The 22,848-nt window shown below is 41.2% G+C and overlaps 1 protein-coding gene across 4 annotated transcripts in view; it reads right to left on the bottom strand.

Annotated features, from left to right (window-relative positions):
• The window catches only part of SNED1 (sushi, nidogen and EGF like domains 1), an 88,532-nt gene that overhangs the window by 31,926 nt on the left and 33,758 nt on the right, over window positions 1-22,848 (bottom strand). For 3 of the 4 annotated variants that reach the window (XM_072995913.2, XM_072995914.2, XM_078389252.1), the window contains exons 2-15: window positions 20,705-20,992; window positions 19,888-20,028; window positions 16,902-17,064; window positions 14,973-15,098; window positions 14,238-14,351; window positions 11,470-11,583; window positions 10,825-10,938; window positions 10,512-10,628; window positions 4,581-4,685; window positions 3,750-3,866; window positions 2,994-3,113; window positions 1,815-1,931; window positions 1,610-1,726; window positions 893-1,006 (exon numbers count right to left, since the gene is read on the bottom strand). In XM_072995913.2, the coding sequence (XP_072852014.2) occupies window positions 893-1,006; window positions 1,610-1,726; window positions 1,815-1,931; window positions 2,994-3,113; window positions 3,750-3,866; window positions 4,581-4,685; window positions 10,512-10,628; window positions 10,825-10,938; window positions 11,470-11,583; window positions 14,238-14,351; window positions 14,973-15,098; window positions 16,902-17,064; window positions 19,888-20,028; window positions 20,705-20,992 (1,867 nt within the window). Of the gene's footprint in view, window positions 1-892; window positions 1,007-1,609; window positions 1,727-1,814; window positions 1,932-2,993; window positions 3,114-3,749; window positions 3,867-4,580; window positions 4,686-7,051; window positions 7,178-10,511; window positions 10,629-10,824; window positions 10,939-11,469; window positions 11,584-14,237; window positions 14,352-14,972; window positions 15,099-16,901; window positions 17,065-19,887; window positions 20,029-20,704; window positions 20,993-22,848 lie in introns of all 4 variants that reach the window. The other variant, XM_072995916.2, reaches the window with a different exon arrangement.

The following is a 22,848-nucleotide window of genomic DNA, read 5'->3' as shown; positions in this document are numbered from 1 at the left end:
GGTCCCAGGCCTCCGGAGTCCTAGTCTGTCACTCTGTTCACTACACCACAGTGGGTATCCCCAGGATGCATGTGTAGAGAGAGAGAGAAAAACAGCAACAATGGGGTAAGCCTAAGGCAGAAGATATGGTATCTAATCAAGCAGAATTGTTTGTATGTTCTTATGGGTGAGTACCTCAATTCTCTTTGCATGCTGATAACTAGAAACCAACCCTTTCAAAGGCAGCACCCTCAGTACAATTCCAGTACAACCCCTGAAGGCTTACTCAGGGAGAAGACCAGAGCAAAGATGTGAGAAAGTGGTACACAGGGAAGCAACAATTAAGTCATATACAGTCATGCCCCACTTTATGATTGCCCCGCATTACGACAAAACCGCATTACGATGATCTTTTTGCGATTGCAACTGTGATCGCAAAACGATGGTCTGAATAGGGGTTTTTCGCTTTGTGATGATCGGTTCCCAGCTGATCGGCGGTTTCAAAATGGCCTCCAGGTAAATAAAATGGCTCCCCGCTGTTTTCTGGGATGGATTCCTCGCTGCACAGGCACCGAAAATGGCCGCCCTATGGAGGATCTTTGCTGGACGGTGAGTTTCCAGCCCATTGGAATGCATTGAAGGAGTTTCAATGCGTTTCAATGGGCTTTTTATTTTCGTATAACGACGTTTTCGTTCTACAGCGATTTCGCTGGAACAAATTAACGTCGTAATGTGAGGCACCACTGTAGTGCTGTAAGAGTCTGTTGCTGGGAAAACTCGGTGCTGTGAATTGACTGGTTGCTTCATAGCTACTTGCCAAGGGAAATAAAACATAGGGAAGCATACTGGAGAGAATGTCAAATGATAAGGAAAAGTCTTTGGTTTACGATGTACTAACTTTTTATATTTTTACCTGATTGGCAGTGCCTTCCTGTGTAACCAACTGGGCATGTGCAGACATAGCTGTTACCAAGATCCTCACAAGTGGCTCCGTTTTCACAAGGTTGCAGGTGACAAGGAGAAGGAGCTGCAGAAACATCCCCCCGCCATAGAAAATTTGTTTCATTTAGTATTGTTAGCAGACTTATAAAGACATCTTACATGTTATTAGAACATACCCCATTTTCAGCCATTTTAAGTCATCCACATTAAGAACACTATGCATTTAAGCTTGGTTGGACCTTGATGACTAAGCAGTGCTTCTGGTTGCTGCTTAGAATAGATCCAAATCCTAAGTGTGCATTTTTGATCACGTCTTGCATCAGACTTTCTTTTTAAACCTCTTAAGTGGAAAGCAAACACAACTTTAACATCATTGACCAGAATCCTACTGGCATTCATGTAGCTTGCTGTGGCTGATTGTAACTACAAGCATCTGAGTTGTATAGCATGTTGTATACTCAACTGCACAGATAAAATGCAAGCTGCCAATTGGATATAATTAGCTTTAGGAAGTTATTCAAATCTTACATAAAAACTAACAGGATTTGGGCCTACATCTTAGCCTTGGAGAAAATCTCAGACCTCTTGACAATGTTCAAAGGGGTAGAGAAGGGGTGAAGGAACTTCAGACCTCCAGTTATTCTTAAATTGAAATGAACTCTTGACGAAGACTCCTCTCACTCCATACCTATCTCACAATGCCGTCCAACATATCCTGGGAGGCAGTCACATTTGTATTTTCCAATATAGTGGAAACAAGTGCCGCCATTTTGACAGGGTCCTGAGGCACAGGGATCAGGTTTACCTTGAAGAACAATAGATGCAGGTTATATAGTGAACAATCCCAAGACACAGTGCTTAGCTTCAATTGCTGTAAAATATGCAGGGGGTACCTATCTCACAGTGCTTTCCTGTGAACCGGTAGGGGCAGGTGCAGTGGTATTCACCATCTGATTCCTTACAGGTTCCTCCATTACGGCAGGGCCCAGAACTGCACAGCTTTGGCCTTGCTGGAAAGAGAAAAACATTGATACTTGTTATGAGCCCTTTGAAGGGAAGCCACAGAACTAGATGGATGGAAGAGTGCCACTCATAGCTCCTTTAGTCTCTTTAAGTTATACTAAACAGTAACTAAAGTTAAGAAATGGATTACGGTACATTCAGGAGAAAGAGGAGTATAGTAACACATCCCTATGTGTGGGATCAGCATCTGCTGATTCACTTATTTGCTGGCTGAAAATGCTAAATAAAAGCTGCTAGAAATGTATTTCCAGGGTGAATTTAACAGAAATGGCCACTAAAAGGAGCCAGAGAATACGCAATGTATTGTGTCCCATACTTCCACATTTTTCTACATCTGCGGGGTGTGTGTGTGAGGTGGGGGGGTGGAACTGATCCCTTGTGGATACCTCCATCCTACTGTATCTGTTCTTGAAGCCTAGAAAAATTATTTTCTGCATGAAACTTCCCAGAATCCCCCAGCCAACCTGACTAGTAGCTCTGCTTCTCTTTCTTCACAGAAACCTAATAAATTCTGCTGAATATGCTGCAAGGCAATATGGAAATCACCCTTGCATGGAGAATTTTAAAAGAGAATTTGTTGATCACTGGCTATTATTCATAAAAACGATGTGACCCAGATTTGGAGATAGGATGCTACTGAATTCTAGCTACTGAAGATTCAGGACTAGCAACTGAGGTCTGTTGCCTTGATGTCTTGTTTGCACGTTCTCTGGAAGCATCCGTCTGGTCACTGTGGAAAGCAGGACAGGACAACAAATGATGAGAGACTCTGTGGTCCAAAAGCATCTGAAAGGTCACAGCTGACTACAAGAAACGTTACCGCCTGGCTCAAAGTAGAAGATAACACTCTTCCCTTCTCTAATCTACAACCAGAAGCTGACTGGATTAGCAGCTGCCAACATTAGCCCTATGAGAGAAATGAAGAAGTACAACATCACCTCTGCTTAGTTCTCTCAACCTGGACTTAAAGGGGGAAAAAATGGTGTCTCCCAATTTCACTGAAGAAGTACTGTATGGCATTAGGAATGCAACTAAATGGTGTCAAATACCTTTCTCACAGTGCCTGCCAATGAAGTTTCGGGTACATTCACAGGTGTAGGAGTCATCGTGAGCTTCACAGGATCCACCATTCAGGCAAGGCTCCGAGTCACAGGGAGAGGGAGGCTCAGCTGCAAAAGCAGACATGGCTTCACATGGGCTGATGCTAAATGAAAACCCCACCTGCCCCATGAAAAGGAGCTCGATTAAATGACACGAGATACCTGTTCTATACAAGATATGCTTTCAGCCAAATGCATTACAACTACACAGTTCCTTCAATAACAGCATTCTTAGAGCACATAAGGCCCAAACCAGACATGATGTTAAATGTGCTACAGATCCTTTAAAAGCATTTAGCCATGGCAAGTCAGAAGATGGGGCAGAAAACTGTGGGAATGGCAATGTATGTGAAATGATTTTCACTCTTTTCTTCCCTGCTACAGCCCTGAGAAAAACCCTCCTCTAAAGCTGATAAATGCTTTAAAAGGAAATTCTTCCACTGGCCATCACATTCCTCACACATTCTGTCTCTGTTTCCTTGTCATATCCATTAACACCTTTGCATTCAAACTAAACATTCTATCAGTGGCATCTCACTTTTCCACAATCTGCATTCCATTCTCCTTAGTGGTATAACTCCATTTATATTTCACAGGATGAAAAGGGGAATTTGGCTTTTGTCAGTAGTACTAGTATTTCACACCACTAGGGATCCTCACACACAGAGTGCTCACAGATTCTTCTGGGCTCCCTGTCCTACTTACTGTGGTTATTAGCACCATAATCCGTATGGCACACACAAAGGTAACTGCTGTCATACTCCATACAGAAACCTCCATCTGGACACTGGGTGTTCATATTGCAAGGTGTGGCAGTCACTTCTGTGTTGGGGAAAAAAACACATGTACATGGTAATGCCCTATCACACAGCTCAGTACCATGCACAGCAGCTTTACAAAGACCATTTAGTAGTTTCCATTTAGGTTAGAAGTGGGTCACTAATCATCTTCCAATGTTGTTGGACTGTAACTCCCATACTCTACATCCTTTGGCTACACTGGCTAAGACTGATGGGAACTATGGTCTAAGAGCATCTGGAAGGACACTTGTTCCCCATTTTGAGTTCAGGGATCAGCAGGATCAATTCTCTAGCTAACATTCTTTAGACAGTAAGAGGATAAAAGATGAAAAACAGTTGGTCACCAGAGAATTCCACAGTGGAGTCTCCTACTAAACTTTAATATCCAGAAGGCATGTAAAAAGTTCCAGTAGACCTTCCTGTTTTCTCCATTGTATAAGCTAATTTATGAACCAGAAAACCAGAGTTTTCAAGATTAAATCAATGCACATCTACTCCCAAACAAAAATAATGACCCTCAATCCTATTATACAACCACACTGTTTGTTTGATTATAATTTATGAGATGAATGCACAACTGATCATCACCATTACTGCCTGGGAGTTTTAAAGGTTGACAGACTACTTGTGTTTAGGTTTTCATGGACAACAGCCTTCTACATCAAATGCATATAGAAAAAGTTAAAAGAACATAATGAAAGACTCACACAGATCAGAAAAAAAATATTATTCATACCAAGTTCACAGAGAAGGCCAAAATATCCTGGTGGGCACTGACATATGGTAACATTTCCATCCAGACACCTTCCCCCATTTCGACACTCACAGTCCTCCGAGAGCTCTGTGAAAAAAGGCAAAGAGAACGGGGGGGGGGGAGGCTAATTAGGCTCATCTGTGCCAGCAAATACTCAGCTATTGAGGCCTTCAAAACCCCCACCAATAACCAACACAGTGCTGTTCATGCTGCTGTAGGGAGGGATTTGGATTAGGTTTGGCTGAGAGTGTTGTGGTGACAGAACCTTTACTCCTTTTTCTCATGACCTCAGATATTTACCTTAATTAACACCCAAGAGACTGCAAATTACAAACCAGCCACTGCTCCCCACTGGAGTCATCAAGCTCCATCTATCAAAGGCTCCCTTGTGGTCATATCTGTGCTCTGTTCAGCAACTCTAATGAGCCTTGCTGTTTCTTTTAAAAGCAATACCTCACACTCAACCCATTCCCCATCTCCTCTTGCAGAATGACATGTGCCAGTGTTTCCTAGCATGGGGTAAGATGAGTGCAGAAAGCCTAATGGGTCCAGTGGGATCAGGAAGACAGAGAACAGGAGAGGCAGCGAGAGGATAGCTAAAAACTGTAGCTCCCCCAATACTGTAGAAGAATTCTAGGACAGGGGTTGGTCCAGGAAAATAAGGGCCACTTGACTAAACTGCCTGCATTAGCATGGGAAAGAGTACTGTACCAACAATGTAATGGCAGCTGGGAAGGCAGTTTCTGTTCTTTGTATATTTTATGGAGGGAATCACCTGAAGAAAGACTTCCATATCCTTAGTTCTTAATGCATTGTTTTTAATGGATCATTTCAGTGGTTTTGCTGTTTTACAGTTGTTTTATTATTTGAGCTATTATTATTCTAAACTGTTTTGAGATGTTAAATGTTTTCAAATAAACAGTATTCAATATTTTCAAATAAACCAACACATAATAAATAATGGGCATAAAGTTTGGGAACTATTACCCAAGTTTCATACAGCCCCCTCTGATGGTATCTGGTTTATGCAATCATTTAAATGTGGTGAACATCACAAAGCTGGTTGGGCAGTTCAGTGGTTTAGGCATCTGGCAGTGGAGCCAGAGGTTGGGAGTTCTCCTGTGAGTAGGGTAAGCCTGTGTGGCCTTGGACAAGCTGCAGAGTCCCAGGGTACCCCCAGAAGAAGGGAATGGTAAGCCACTTCTGAGTGTTCTACTCTACCTGGAAAACCCAGACAATGGTCTCCATAAATCAGAATCGACTTGACAGCACACAATAAGGATTGGAAATAGAAGCAGCACAAATCTGCAATCTTTTACAATATCAACTGGTACAGTGAATAGTTTTTTACCAATTTCTCATCACTTGTCACAGATCTCTTCATTAGAAATCGTTAAATATGTAGTTTAAATCAAGTGGGATTAAATTATTAAAATATACCCACAAACTACTTTTGGTGGTATTATGATGTCATCATTATTGCATGTAAATGTTTCTTTGTTTGTTATATTGGCCATCTAGTGGCATGCCACTGCTCTGGGTGGTCTCCGAGCATGAAACAAGACATAAGGACCCAAACTCCATCACCCATCCAAAGATGATCGAAAACAACACTGAAAATATTGTTGTAATATTGTAAATGATTATACAACTCACATTTTAGGAACAAGTAGCATGAGACACTAAGTTGCATGAATGTTTTCCACCGGTGTTTGAAATATTTTTATGCAAACATACCATAACTGTGAAACTAAGCCTGAAATGGATGTTTTTGGAGAAGGGGGTCTTCCTCCCTCTCTTCCTTTTTGTCTGTCTGTCTGTCTGTCTGTCTGTCTGTCTGTCTGTCTGTCTGTCTGTCTGTCTGTCTGTCTGTCTGTCTGTCTGTCTCCTGAAAGCCAATTTTCCGGAATAAAATCACCTGAATCCACTTACTTTTTCCTAGTGGGTAATAGTGAAAAATTTGGCTACCTGTAGTTTGTCTCTATCACAGTTATATCTAGCTTGGACAGGATAATATTGGTAGAGAACGTGCGTATGCCACATGAACTTCCAGGATTGGCCTTCCCATTACTCATGGCTGTCACCTGTCAGGAGGACTCTGCCTCTGCCCTAGAGAGCTATGTTGGCCAAAATAGCAGGCATGTGGTTTCCAGAGTTTGCCAGGATCCAAATGTCTGGTTCTAAGAGGTTCTCTGAGCAAAACACTGTGGGTAGGAAGCCCTGACAGGTCGCTTGTGACACTGCGACCTAGTCTTCCCAGTCTATATTTGTCAGATTCTGAGGTAGGCCTTCTCAGAACAAGACAAGGTGGCCAGCAATAGAATAACTTAAGTCGCTCTTATGAACTTCCTCTCCAGAGTGCTTTGAATACAAGTACACCTACATCAAACTCAAGGAAAACATTCATATGACTGAGCTTCACCTGTGTATAGCCTTGGGAATTCCATACTTACTTTCTCTGCAATCCATGCCCGTGTATCCATCGGCACACTCACACACATAGCCTTGGCTGGTTTCAAGGCAAGTGCCCTGATTTTGGCATGGACTGGAGATACATGCACTGGGCATTCTGGGCCCACCTACAAAATACTAGTGAAAGCTTCACAGTGTAAGGAAAGAGGTGAAGAATCAAGATTCTTTATTGCAAAGAAGACTCTGGCCATGGTCACACGAGAGAAATTACCCCGTTTTCTTGCATTTTCTATTTCCTGCAGAGTCACACATGGCGGTCACATTGCATAAATTTTGTGATAGTGGTTCCACTCTGGATTTTTAAAGTTAAATTAGATGTGTCATGTTCATCTACACTCTGCATCAGGGCATATCCCTTCCTCTTTTTGTGTCTTTCTCTTTCCCCTGTTCCAAATTTTTTTTTATGCAGGTATATCGGTTTGTCAGCAAAACAACCTTGCTGGTCACGTACTGATCTGGGGCATTTTTTTGTTTCTGTGCTGCATTAGCCTCAGTGGTGGGGAACCCACAGCCCTTTTGACAGAAGCATACCAACATACTGACATTCCTGTTTGAATTAAAAAAATAATAATAAGGGAGTCAAATGACAGCTGCTGCTACTGGTGGAACCACACAACTGATGTAAAGGAAATGAATTGGTTTTGTAGTACACACTCTATGGAATGTTGGTTGTACTGGATTTGATGTGGAGATAACACAGAGGGAAAACAAAAGAATTGGTAATGGCTGTGCATTTTCTGAACCCCCCAAAAAGAGTCAAAACTCATGAGGAGTCACTTGGAGACATTTTTGTGATGTGACCGCAGTTTAATAAAGTCTCCAAATAAATTAAATTAGCTTGAAGGAGAATGGAGTTCACTAAGTTAATTTGTTATCTATTATGGACATGGAAATAGTCATAAACTTCAGCTGAAAGGAATTAGGATATCAGGATAACCTTTCTCATACAAGGTAGCTATGTGTTTAGAGGTATAGGATCTCTTTAAGAAGAGCCTAAAGAAACACATGCTTATATCTATATGAGTGAACGGGATCCACTAGTAACCAGACAATTTCCTGAAGCAACTTTTACAGCCCTATATTGAAAACATGCCTGTTACTAGAAATGAGTGTGAACAGGTTTCTCTAATGAAGGTTTTGCATGAATCATTTCAAGAACTGTACATACTATGGGATAACCCACAAAGCCCCTTCCAATTATTTTACTATAGGATTTTCTGAAGGAACCTAACCACACCACTTAAAAACTATACATATGAGATCAATCTGATCCAATACCAGCAAGCTTTTCTTCACAAATCAAATAAATTAGGAATGCAATTATGAGCTTCAGCATTTCATAGAAATCATAGAAAAGTGAAGTTGGAAGGGGCCTACAAGGCCATCAGTTCCAGCCCCCTGCTCAATTTGACCTATGTGGTCTTAGGTACACAAGTGGGATAAATACCATGTGGGTTTGGCACCACAGTATTTGAAGGATCTGCCTCATGGATCTGATCACACACTGTTTTTCCCATCCTCTGCCATCTCTTCTGCCATATTTACCAGGGATTGTATACTGACCTTCCCCAGTAGAAGAGAAGCCAATCAGCCTAAATATCACAGAAAACCTGTTACTGGTTGAAATGAGTAAATGAAATGACAGTCAACATGGGCCTAATAGTGAGGATCTTTGACGCTTCCATTAGATATCATGTTATTTATCATAAAGATATGTTAATTAGTTGTCTTTTTGGGCAGTGTGAGATGAGGCTAGACACACTAGAGCTTTGGACGTCATCATGGCCATTGGTGATGCAGGGGTTCCGGGAACTCTAATTTCAAATTCTCGTACAGATCAATCTACATTCAATGTTTTCGCTCATTTAAAAGTGTCTTACAATGTTTGAAACCTGTTTTAAATGGTTGGAATAGTTAGTCCACCTTGTGAAACCTATTCACACTTAATTTGGTTTTGTTCTGAGTCTTCATTAATTTTTGTTGATTTTTTGTTTTTCCCCTCATTGAAAACCATTGGACTGTCCGTCCAATGGATTTAAATGGGGAAAACAAAAAATCACCAAAAATTAATGAAGACTCAGAACAAAACCAAATTAAGTTTGCACATGTTTCACAAGGTGGACTACCGAATCCAAGCATTTAAAACATGTTCCAAACATTTTAAGACACTTTTAAATGAGTGAAAACGGACATCGGAAAGCCATTCAAAAGCACTGAAGCCGGCTTCACTGCTTTTGAATGGCTTTCCCTTGGGGGAAACATTGTTTCACTTAGCGATGTTTCCTATGGGGATTTTCGCTTAAGGACGGCAATCCATTCCCATTGGAATGGATTAACCGGTTTTCAGTGCATTCCTATGGGAAATGGTGTTTCGCTTACCGATGTTTTCCCATAGCGATGTTTTTTTTGGAACCAATTAACATTGTTAAGCGAGGCACCACTGTACATGCATATATACATATGTACGTACAGTGGTGCCTCGCACAACGAGTGCCTCACACAACGATGAATTCACACAACGATGCCTTTTTCTGTTAAATTTGCTGCCTCACACAGCGATGTTTCCTATGGGGGATTTTCACACAACGATCTCCCTTTTCGCTCCTGTAAAAGTGTCTTACAATGTTTGGAAGCTGTTTTAAATGATTGCAATGGTTAGTCCACCTCCTGAAACCTATGCAAACTGATTTTGGTGTTGTTCTGACACTTCGTTAATTTATGATGATTTTTTGTTTTTTCCATTGGAAACCATTAGACAGACCATCCAATGGTTTCCTATGGAGAAAAAACAAAAAATCATCATAAATTAACGAAGTGTCAGAACAACACCAAAATCAGTTTGCATAGGTTTCAGGAGGTGGACTAACCATTGCAATCATTTAAAACAGCGTCCAAACATTGTAAGACACTTTTACAGGAGCGAAAAAGGACTTCGCAAAGGCATTGAAATGTATTGAGTCGGCTTCAATACATTCCAATATAGGAAACATTGTTTTACTCAGCGATGTTTCCTATGGGGATTTTCACTGAACGATGGCAATCCGTTCCAATTGGAACGGATTAACCGGTTTTCAATGCATTCCTATGAGAAATGGTGTTTCACAGAACGATGTTTCACACAACGTTGATTTTTTTGGAACCAATTAACATCGTTGTGTGAGGCACCACTGTACATAAATATATCTATGTATGTATCTATCTCATTTTTTCTTATTTTCCTACAAAAACCCCTCCTTAACATAAATATTTTTCTAGACAACTTTTGAGCTTTTGAGCCAAGCAGCACTTTGTAGAAGCAAGAGAAAGGAATATTATCAGAAGTATAACCGCATTCCAAATTAAATAATAGTCCATAAAGTAAGGATGATGTCGATATGCTTCAAAATGGGGTTGACATATAAAATGCTCTCCTATCCAAAGTCAGGGAGGTATCTGACTCACCATATTGACAGTTGTTCCCATAGTAGCCTGGAGAGCATGTGCAGATGTAGCGTCCAGGGCGTATATAGTTGCATGTCTGCCTATTCCTGCAGTTCCTGCCCTCACAGGCTGTAGGATCTAGAATGGAGAAGTGTAGGGAGCTTCAGTGGAACATAATGTAAATGAATAATGAAATGTAAGAGGAGGATTGGGCCTAAGCACACAGTCTGACAGCATTACGGGAGCACAAGGAGAGGGAAAGAGAAAGGCAGGCAGGCAGGCAGGCAGGCTCTGTCTCTATAAAGAGGATCACACAGTTATTAAATCAAGGTACCTGTTTCACAGCGCTGTCCTGTGAATGGAGGTGCGCACACACATGTGAAATTGTCCACCTGATCTATACATTGCCCACCGTTGAGGCATGGGCTGGATTCACATTCATTTATTTCTGGAAAAACAACAACAAACAGATCAAATTTGGAAATGAGGCTGCAGGCTTAGCCATCAGCAATATATTCAAATTTTAAGGGTTGTCATTCATGCTTATGGAACAGATACTGTTCCACATAGTGCATAGTTTAAACTATGCAATTTGCTAGTACAGGATGTAGTGATGACTGCCATCTTGGAGGGCATTGACAAGGGATTAAACTAATTCATGGCAGTTAAGACTGCTGAGGTGTTTATTTATTTATTTTGAGGTTCATGGAATGGTTTACCATTGGTGGCATTTCCCAATGAGTTTCCATGGCCAAGCAAGGATATGAACCCAGTCTCTTGAGTCCTAGTCTGTTTTATCTACTGTACCACCCCGGCTCTCACAATGACTGGATGAGACTTGGGAATCAACAAAGTAGAGCTTCCATACAGTGTGTATGTGTTGGGCATGATTCTACCAGCAAAAATAGAGTTTGTGGACTTGCAGACATTGGTTCATATGGCTAGTCATCTTCTTTAGATATACTCACTACTAGCTTACCTATCTCACAAACTTCTCCAGTATAACCTGGCTGGCAAAGGCACACAGCTGTTTGGTTTCTTGCTTGACATTCTCCACCATTCTGGCATTCTTTGGTTTCACATGGAGACTCCTCTGTCATGTTCCAGGAAGAAAGGAAGATGAAATTGGAGTACAAAGTCGTTTCTATTCCATTACTACAAACAAGAATTTTAAAAACTTCTCCCACAGTTGTTCTATTGGTGTTTCAGATAACAGATTTCAGTCTCTGAACAGACATGCCACCTGTCGTGCCATATTTGTTTATTTACTTGTTTATGGATGGATGGATGGATGGATGACATTTTTATACCACCCCACTCATACAAACAGAAACCATCCCCTCAAAGCCCACTCATATCCTCCAAAAACTGAGGAACAAACAAACTGTACAAATGAAAAAACTCAAATTGATAACTTAATGATGGTGAATGTTCTCTAAGATGAAACCTAAGCCATGAGTCAAATCACTATCTAAGGGAGAAAATGTCCTTAAAGGCCCATTTAAACAATTCAGTTTTTACTAACTTTTTGAAGGTCTGCTGGATCTCAAATGGGAGACTGTTCCAAAGTGACAGGGCCACCACTGGGAAGGCCCAGTTTCTAGTGGAAACTCGCCTCGCCTCTCTTGATGTGGCCACCCAAAACAAGAAGGCATGGGAGAACCAGTGGAACAAGCGCAGTTCTTTAGGAAAGATGTTCTGACAGGTAATGAGGTCCCAATCCATTAAATGATGTATAAGTGAAGACCAAAACCTTGAACATGCCATGGAAAGGAACAGGTAACCAATGCAGGCAGCCAGGACAGAAGAGATATGATTGAACTTATTCACTCAGAAACTAACGTGGCCACTGCATTCTGAACCTGCTGAAGTTCCTTTATCAGCTTCAAGGGCAGCCCCATATGAAGAGCATTACAGTAGATCATTTGAGACTACTGTGGAGAGAGACTGATACTACAAGTTCAAATTAGCAGTATTAATTTTTTTATATTATCAAACAGTCCAGAATAAAAAAAAAATGGCAGCACTACAAGTCAATTTATGGTAATTACCTCCTACAGATAGTTTGTTGTTTATATTTTTATTTGTAGCAAATGGCTCTTGCAAGGCTGAAAAAAATACAACTGAAATTCTGAAGTGTAAAATGCTGTACTTTTTTTTAAAAAACTGATTATCATAATATGAGAGGGGGTAACTGTGTCATTTCCACCCCCAAACATACGTGAAGTTCCCACCAATCACTTTATTCAATTTCCCTCCAGGAACAATACTTCAGTTAGAGAATGGCCAAATTAGATGGAAGGATCTAAACAGCTCGTTCTTTTGGAAGGGTTTCTGAGGGCAATTGCTGAGGAGTATTACATAGCCATAGCTCTTTGGAGGAATACGGTTTTAGGCCAACTATTAGATGAATAATACAACTGATGGGTTCCTAAACTGGTGACCATTCCCTCCATGAGTGTAAATCCTGACAGGGTGTGAGACTGAGACTTTCATGATTAAAAACCAATTTTAAAATAATGTTTAATTTTCATACTGTACACCAACAAATTAGTTTATATTTTTACTAGCTTTCAACATGTATTTTGATTTAATTTTAATTAATTTCATCATCATCATCATCTTAGAAGTGCAGAGCTCGAAGTCCATCCTCTGTCAAGGAGGCACAGCAGGGAATTGAACTCCGAGCCTCTGGCTCTGCAGCCAGAAACCACTGAGCTATTCAGATGTTTCAAATGCAATTGATTTTAAGTTTAAATTACAAATCTTTTTGTGTGTGTGTTAAAAGGAGATTGGGTGAAATTAAGGGAGAGGTGGGGAGGCATTAAAGGTTCTCAGAAATCAATTAGGGTGCATGTGATACTGAAAAAATTGGGAACCATTGGCATAATAGTTTGTGCATACTATTGTGGACAATAGTCTGAATACACAGACTCTCAATCGGTGTTTCCATCTATTGAAAAAAAGAAACTGGATTTGCAGTATTTAAGTAGCTTGTGTTTTTCAGAAAATACCACAGACTGGGGTACAGCTTGAAAAGCATAGTTTTTTGGGAGTATGATTCCAAGAATCTCAAAGTCAATATGGCCAGCTATCATGCTAGCTGGGTGAATCTGAGAACTGTAGTACAAATAACGGGCTTCTCTGAGCTCTGTTTTAGGACTGGTCATACTTCCTCATCCCTTGTTCAGCCCTAAAACTGGAAGAATCATAATAAAGAGATTTTATTGCAGGTATGCCTCCACAATCACTTTGCCCATCTATAACTGCAGTGGTGCCTCGCTTAACGATTGCCTCGCTTAACGAGGAAATCGCTTGATGATTAGGTTTTTGCAATCGCAAAAGCGATCGCAAAACAATGGTCTAAATGGGAAAAATCCACGTCACGATGATCGGTTCCCTGCCTTGGGAACCGATTTTCGCATTACGACGATCTAAAAACAGCTGATTGTCGGGTTTCAAAATGGCTGCCAGGTGTACAAAATGGCTCCCCGCTGTTTTTAGGAGCCAATTTTCTCTATACAGGCACCCGAAAATGGCCACCCCTATGGAGGATCTTCGCTGGATGGTGAGTTTTCAGCCGATTGGAACACATTGAACGGGTTTCAATGCATTTCAATGGGCTTTTTAATTTTGCTTTACGATGTTTCCACTCTACAGCGATTTAACATTGTCAAGCGAGGCACCACTGTACCTTCAAGTTGCTATGAAATTTCCCCGTGCCTGTCATTACAATGTGTTTCCTACCAATTTCACAAGTAGTTCCTTTAAATCCTGGTGGACATTGACAACGGAAGCTGTTAACACCATTGATACAGGTGGCTTCGTTTCGACATGGGTTGGAAGCACACTCATCTACATCTGGAAGAGGATTAAAAGGAAGATAAGAAGTGGTGTACATTTGTATATTTCATTCATCTCTCCAAAGAAAGAGAACACTCTCTACACTTTGCCATGTGTAATGAACAAGGCACATCTGTGATAGATGCATCATTCACATGAAGTGTTAACTGCATGCAAATACAGAACATTCTTCCTTTAAAACTATTGTGGCTGAGGGGACCTTACTGCCACCACCTGAGCCAGGAACAGCACATAATTAATATTATATGAGCAGCTATAAGCAGTCTTTATGGACACCAGTTCTTCAGAAATTTAAGACAGTGTAATAGTTAAGAGGTGGGCAGTAAGAGGCCAAGATGACCAATAAAATTTCCAAAGAGTTAGTGCAAAACATGAACAGGTGAACTGGCCATATAATATTCATTTATATTGTATGGGCCTCCTACATTTCCAATTCTGGCCATCAGTGAATCTCACAAACCTACGCAGAGACCCTTCTCACATCTGTCATGCAATATCCATACAACAGGATACATGAGAATCTTGGTCAACAACCTTTGACAAGCAAGGCAGATGCTTCATCACTTTGCCAAAACCAGCTCCCTATAAGACTGTGAGCAAATGAGGAGCCAGACTCACCAAGATGGCATCGTTTTCCAGTGAAGCCAGCCAGACAAGAGCAAGTGTAGGAGGGATTTCCTGTGATGCAGTCCTCAATACACTTTCCTCCATTCAGGCAAGGGCGGAGTGTCAGACAAACTGAAGCTGTATAAAGAAGTAAACCCATAATGGCATGACTAGGAGGAATTAGAAAGTATTATGATAACAAAAATACTGGACTGATCCATCTTGATTTCTTCCCATGGTCTTCAGCCCACTTGCTTTTCAAGTAACACATTGGGCTTTTGGACTGAGCCAGAAACCATGGCATTACAATTAACCTATCCACATTTAAACTGAACTGACATTTCATAGCAAAGTCTGACTTAAACCTTCTTTTCAGTGTAAGAAGGTAGTTACCAACTTGTTTTTGACAATGGGTTTCCCACTACCACCACTTCTCTGTCTAGGCCAGTGTTTTCATTAGATTTCTCAGCCTTTTGAACATCAGAACTATGAATTCCAAATTAATCTGTTTTATAGACATAAGATCAGTTTGTTGCAAAGTAAAGCATTTTTAAAAACCATACCAATATTATTCCATATTGAAACTGCAAATAATGTTCATACAAACAGTATTTTCAGACAGCTCTGTATCCCACTAGTCACATCATGTTGTACAGATTTGCTCATTGCCCTCAGTTCATATTTATAGTATTTTATTGAGAAACCCAAGAGCCATGAACACGGTAAATGCAAAGAAAATTCAAAAAATGACACTTTTGGGGGAAAAGGTATGTATGTGCGTATGTGAATTTAAAATAATTATGTCTTCAAGGAACTGTGATAAGCCGTGCTATAATGGTTTGGGAGAAATCAGTCACTGGACTGTTGGAATTCTCAAAATGTGGTGACGGTGGTCATGCATGAGGACAAAATGAAAAGCCAAAGAGTTGCCATGAGGGCCAGATCAGAAAATATGTTAGGTGAAAACCACGACAGATTTTATCAAAGCTGCAGGAGCCATGGACCAGATAAAAATCTGTGTGTATGTTTTTGTCTGGACGTGGGTTCTGATGCTGGAAAATGAATAATTGCAAGAAGCTAAGAGCTGTCATTATCTCACACTACATATAGCCTGTTTGAGAAAAATAATTACACTTAAAAAGCATACAATTTTAGACATCGGATCAACGTAAAATGCCATTTTGTGCACCCTATGAAGACAGAGTTGCAACTGGCAACATTTCCTTGTACAACTAAAAATATCTTCCATTCTTTAGTCACTACAAGTATGTGGAAGCAGAGTTAACTCTCCATGAATTCCACCAATTGCTCCCCAAGCAGAGGGAGATGCTGTTTGAATCTGGGCTGTAAGCCAGTGAAAGAATTTATTTTTAGTGGATTAATAATCTGTTTTTACATTCAACAATGGTGCATTTTCAAAAGCAATTTAAATTTATATTTCTTATCTGTTTAAAGAAAGAGTGTCTTTCACATTTGCTTTTAAAAACCCCACTTAATGGTAATACATGCTTCAAAAATAAAACAGACAAGCATGCCCTTAACTGGCAGGAGCACTGCTTAAAATCTGAGAAGTTAAATATAGATTGCAATCCTATGCACATTTACTTGGAAGCAATTCCCACTGAACTATGTGGGACTTACTTCTGAGTAGGTATGCACATGGATAGGTCTGTGCTATTATTGTTCTTCCTAATCAATCAAACCCATTCATCTGATTATTATCCCACTGTTTAAAGTTTGCTATAGTCGTAGCCCTGGAGACCCATATTGCATTGCATTAATGGCACAAGAGCAAAATCTTCACAGGTTCACATGCCACATGCAAATTATCCCCACTGCATTGTTGCTGCCTTTCACAAGCACAGGGATTTCCACACAGGGACAAAGAGAAGGGCTGGAAGAATTGGTTTGATTAAATAAACCTAACTGCTGTCCTCTTACTTGTGTTGTTGCAGCCCCCCACTTGCACCTGGGCATCATCGATTCTGAACACCCAGCGCCCGGGGATACCCACATTTGTCGTCATCTCCACGTCGACAATGTCATCAGTGCGGGATCCGGGGATGTTAAAATACCGTTTTCCATCACCGGCATTGAAACCTGCCTAGGAAGACAAGGGCAGAGAGTGAAACCAAGGGACTTCTCTCTTCTACCATGCCCCAGTGCCCTGAGGAGGAATGGACTGCAAGAACATAAGGAAGGGAAGCATTGGATTTCCCTGTGTGTTTCCCAATGTTAACTGCACAACTGTTTCTCACTAGAAAGGCTACCGCTATGCACAGGAGAAGGTGCAGCCCCTCCATCACAACAGCTCTTCCCATCTTTGATGAGAGGCAGGAGTTTTCAGCATGAAACTAAGGAGGCGACTACATTGTCCAAATAATCTTACAGTTGTGTTGGAGTATTATTTATTGATTCATGTCATGTGCTCTTTATGTCACTTGCCCTGTCTTCATGGGGCAGTCTCAATTAAACTGGGTTGATTTGGTGCAGGGGACTACATTGCTCTTTAAATGGCTCTAAATAGACTCAGGATTGTCACTTTGATCCACCAATGGGTTGTCACAACCCTGCCTGCATTCTGTCCTTGTCCATAACCTTTTTGTCTGGAGTCAGTTTCTCCCCCCCCTTAGTTCTAAGCAGCATAGCACTGCATCAATGCTAGAGATGGAAAGATTCCAGTGCCTCTGTGATGCAGCACTAAAGACAAATGGTTAAAAAAAAGATTAAAAAAGGAAACAGTTCAGACAGCAGGCGTAACTGCTGATTTTTCGATTGGGACAGGATCCCACACTATTTCAAACATATCACCAAGATTTCAGCACAGGGAACTCCCCGCAGAAGGAATACAATGACATGGCCATTCACACAATCAAAAACAGGTAAAAGAACAGTGCAATGTAGAATGAAGGTTGTTTTTTTTTAAAAAAGATACCTTTAAGAAAAGTGTGAGACTCGCCCACACTTATAATAACCTCATGTAGTTGGGATGTTTTTAATTTGTTTGCATTGTGCTAAACCCAGACTAACTGGAGGAGAACACTGCAATGTAGTTGCACCATGAGATGGTTCCACTTTGCTCTACTGGAGGTTCTACATGGATAAATTCCTGACTTATCCTCTGATCTTCAGGGCCCAGGTCTACAACCTAAGGGCATAAAGTGTAGCAAAGCTGCAGATTCTGCATTTGGTTATTATGCAGAAGGTAGACATCCTGGGAACCCTATTTATATTGCCTTGATGTCTACTGGAAAAGAGGATAACATGTAGTAAATACTTTATACTGAGAGCTTAGAACAGGCATTTTTGGAGCACAACTCTCAGAACCCCTCGTCAGCACACCCATTGACCATGCCATCTGGGGTATTCTGGGAGCTACAGTTCACAAGATAATGTGTTGAAGCCTTGTTCTGATTTCAGCTTCCTTGCACAGCCTTGTATGTAGTCATCTGCCTCGGTATGGAGAAATCTGTCTCTGACCACATAAGGAAGCTTGGCAGAAACTGGTTCTTTACTTGTGTAAGGCCAAAAATGAGAAATATTGGCTGGAAGCTAGTACACATTTCTGTGGGCTACTAATTTTTGGAGGTTTATTTCAAGACTGCTTTAAGGAAAGCATTCCCTACTTCCCAGATCCCCAACTTTGGTAAGGCCCGGTCTCCACTGTTTTAAATGCATAAGCAAAAATTGAGCAGTTCAGCATCCTCAAAAGCATCTCATGCTGTTTTGCATATTCTCTGTGATTAAAGACCTTGGCTGTGACCCACACTAAACTGTCAGCATTAAAGGGGCGGAGTGGGGCGAGGGAGAGCAACAGAGGGAGATGAGATGGTCTCCTTATTGCAATCCTTCTCCCAAATGGCTCTTGGCACCACGAAGTTTCAGCAATCCCCACAAGATCCATGACTCACTTGCTGGAAAGAACACAGAATGCTGAGCCTATTTTCATCCCCATTCATCTGCACAGGGTGAATCCAAGAGAATCTTGGACACTCTTTTGCTCTTTTCCGTGAAACGAGCACAGCTTTGCAAGCTCAAGCCAAGCAGCAGCCCTTGCCATGCTGAGCCGTGAGGTGCTCGTGCCGAGCCACTCCATTGCCTTGTGAGAGTTACAGCAGCACGTTCTCACAAAACTTGGTTGCAAGCCGATGCCTGGTGAAAAACTTTTCAACTTCCTCTCTCTCTCTCTCTCTCTCTCTTTCTCTCTCTCTCCCTCCCTCTCTTTGGCGGGACTGGGGCAGGGTGTTCCTGCAGTATTGTATAGTATCCAAAGCATGTGGTTGCCGCTCTGTTTACAGTCATAAAAATCTGCACTTCTGAATTTCTGGGACTGAAAAATGTGTGTGTTTCCCTTACACCTGCAATTTCTTGCTTACAGGAGGCACTCAGATAAGAGCCAGCCGCCAGCCAAGCACAGGTCAATTAGCGGGAAAAAACACACACATCTGAACAGCTACTGGTTAAAAGAAAGAAAATAACACATTGAGTTAAAATAAAAATACTAAGGGAAAACTTGGTGCAGGATGGCTCGTTTTAAAAGTCTGAGGCTAGAAAAAGAAAAAACTCAAAGGCAGTGGATAGTGTGAAGAGGAGTGGTTGCAGTGGTTCCTAATCTTGGGTAACCCATAAGTACTTGGACTGCAACTCCCAGAAGCCTTCACCACCAGGTCTGCTAACCAGGATTTCTGGGAGTTGTAGTCCAAGCACATCTGGGGACTCGAAATTGGGAACCACTACCCCTATATGGTATTTGCTTTTAGGAAATGCAGTGAATACACATTTAAGATGCTAGAACTAAGGAAGGGTCACCTCGCTATTCTGTGATTTTGACCAACTATAATAATCAAAAAGGGTATTATTTTCTGGAAGAAAGCATGTCATGTATTAGAAAGAAGACTTGCTTGCAATGTGTGACCATGGAGTCTACCTGGGCCGCAATGCCTCCCAGGCCTGCCGAATCTCCCCCGCTGCTGGCATGCATGCCAGTGGTCCAGGCAATAGACTCATAGTTGAAGATAGTGAAAGAAAGCATGCCATCTGTGATGAGGACTATCTGGAAGGTATTTACCTAGAACAACAACAACAACAACAGCAGCAACATCACACAAAAGAAAGCCAAAACGAATGTCACAAGAAACTATAGGATTGATTATAAAAACAAAATGTTTTTCTCTTTCTGGAAAGGCTGCATCAGTGCTTCTTTAACTCTTTTGAGATCTCTGGATCTGCATTTTACAGATCTCAACTGCTGAGGAGATGGTTGCTATCCCTGGAATTTTAAGCAAGGCCACTGGTTTCCAGAAAAGGCATCTGGGCTTCAAATACTTGAATCAACGTGCTCTTTTCTGGGTCTGGGCTACTTCATAAGCTATTAAGGTTTTCTCCTTTGTAGTTTCAGGATTTCTCAACTAATACTTTTTTTAAACTATAATTGTTTTGCATTTTGTCCTTCAATCCGTCATGCAACACAACAAGAAGTGGCACATTAATGGTTACAATTAATGGAGGGAGAGCTGCATCATCTTTGTAGTTTGATTAAACTCAACCACAGAACATAAAATATAATACTTCACAAGGCATTTGCTAGCATTTTGATGAGAACCTCTAAAGTCCCAGATCACTGGCAATGCTGGCTGGGAATTGATGGAACTATAATTCCAAACATCCAGAGGGGACTCGTTTGTCTGCACGTTCCTCTTACTCTGTGCCCAGCATAATGTTAACACCCCGGCATTACTACTTACTGGAGATATTGAGTTTCCTCCAAAGAAGGTGACCTGATACCAAGTAGCTACAAATACCCATTTAGCTGAGAAGTCTGGAAATTCTGGGAAATATTGCCAGATGTCTTTGGTGGCCCTCTCCAAGACTGCCTGGTCCTTTGTTTCCCGGTAATACACTTGCCCGGCACGCCGGTTATCCACGTCAGCCCAGAAAGCTGCTACCACACGTCGGTCATTGGAGATGGGGAAAGCCACTGGCGTAAACTGGGATACCTCTTTCAAGAAGGAAATTATTCCATTGTTGTTTACCTGGACAGAAGAAAAGGAAAGTGAGACGGTGAAAAAATAAAGAACGCCAACAATCCAGGGATTTGAATGAGATTGATTGCCTTTAGGCCTCACATTGTGCAGAAGCAAGGAAGACTGCTATGCCCACAGGCTGTTCTCTTCCGTGCCCACCACTGATGATTAAAAAGTCTGGCGAGACGATAGAAAAATCCACAACACAGATCTCATTTTATTTTGAAGCAATTTTGTTTGAGAAAGTATGTGCTCCCCTTTCCCAGCCTTTGAAGTGCAGGCACGCCACGCTCCTAGCTTGTAGACAAAAAGCCATGTGCCAGAAAATAAGCTAGGGAACAGCATCTCCCTTTAGACATCCCCCTTCATACTCTCTCCACCCTCTGCCACTTGTTTGCTATGTATGAGGGCTAGCAAGCCGTAACCCAGGGGTCTGAAAATGAAGTTAGAACAAGCTATGCCCTGTTCTCCTGCCGGAGATGAGCCAAAGGAAGGAGCAACAGCTGAGAAAACTGCCGCGGCCACAGTGATGAGAACAAACAGGGTGCAGTTCATTTGGGTCAATCTCACCTCAGAAGGCAGCCGAATTTAGCATTTACCTCCTTTTTTAAAAAAAGTCAGAAACATTAATCTGAAGGAACAAGGGGATGGGGCTGTTCCCCATTGTCTCTTTGGTCAAAGCAGGACTGCTGGGGATGTACATGCAAGCAACTCAGTAGAATTAGGAGGCAAACAGCCTCCCTTTTTATAAAGCAAAATCATTCCAATTGAAGGTGTTTCATCTCTGAAGTTTATTTAGAGCCCTTAGTACTCTATATGCTTTAACCCTACTCCCATTCATATATTCCCATTGATCCAGACCTTATTCCGGAGCTTGAAAAGTAACTAGTTCCAAGAACCACTGTTACATATAAATAACTTACTTTTTGTAACAAGAAACATAATCGGTAGGCATAAAGTTACTCGTCGGGTGTAATGGGTAACAGTATAAAAATAATACCTAGTCACTCTCAAAAAAAAAATCACTATTTAAGGGCAGGTCAAAGCATTTTCCAAGCATCTAACAGGGAACAAAAACAATGAAATACAGATGAACTATGAAGTCAAAGAATAAACTCACATTTGCAAAACAAATTTAAAACATTTAAAATGGCAGACTTGATCAGGTAGGCTAGCTAGGCTCAGCTGGATCCACAGGTACTACATTTTGGAATGCTTGCCTAAATAACAAGGCTTTAGTAATTTTTTAAAAATCACTAGTTTATTCCACAGCTGAGGAGCAACAGCCGAGAAGGCCCAGTTTTTCATAATTTCCCTCTGGGCCTCTCTCTGGGTTAGTGTCCTCAGCCGGCTTGCTTGAGATGTTCTTATAGGACAGGCAAATCCTGTTGGAAGTAGGCCTTCTGCCAGGTACTGAGGTCCCAAACTCTTTAGGGCTTTATAGGGTATAACCATCACCTTGAAGCTGGCACAAAAATGGACAGAATCTTATGACTCTTAAGTGGGAAAAAACTTACTCTTTCTTTTTGTTTTCTATATTTGTATAAGTATTTCAAAGGCTAATATACATTTAGAGGGGTCATATGTCAGTCTCCTGGGATGTGGTATTCCAGAACGCAAGAGAATATTCCTTTGTATCTTATGCTACTTTCCATTTGCTGACTCCTAACAGAGCACAGCAGAGGAACAAAACTGAGACAGATTCCAGGGACAGTGAACAGAACTTTGATGAGGGAGGCCTCTAACAACATTTTGGTTTCTGATTATTGATATATATTAGTGGACTTTCCCAGCATCCTTCAAGGCAGATAAGACAAGAAAATGGCACTCATAGACAAATATAAGAAAATAAAAAGGTAACAGGG

Source organism: Pogona vitticeps, chromosome 3 (assembly GCF_051106095.1).
Source record: "Pogona vitticeps strain Pit_001003342236 chromosome 3, PviZW2.1, whole genome shotgun sequence".
Taxonomy (NCBI): Eukaryota; Metazoa; Chordata; class Lepidosauria; order Squamata; family Agamidae; genus Pogona; species Pogona vitticeps.
This window is presented reverse-complemented; position numbering and strand designations above follow the sequence as displayed.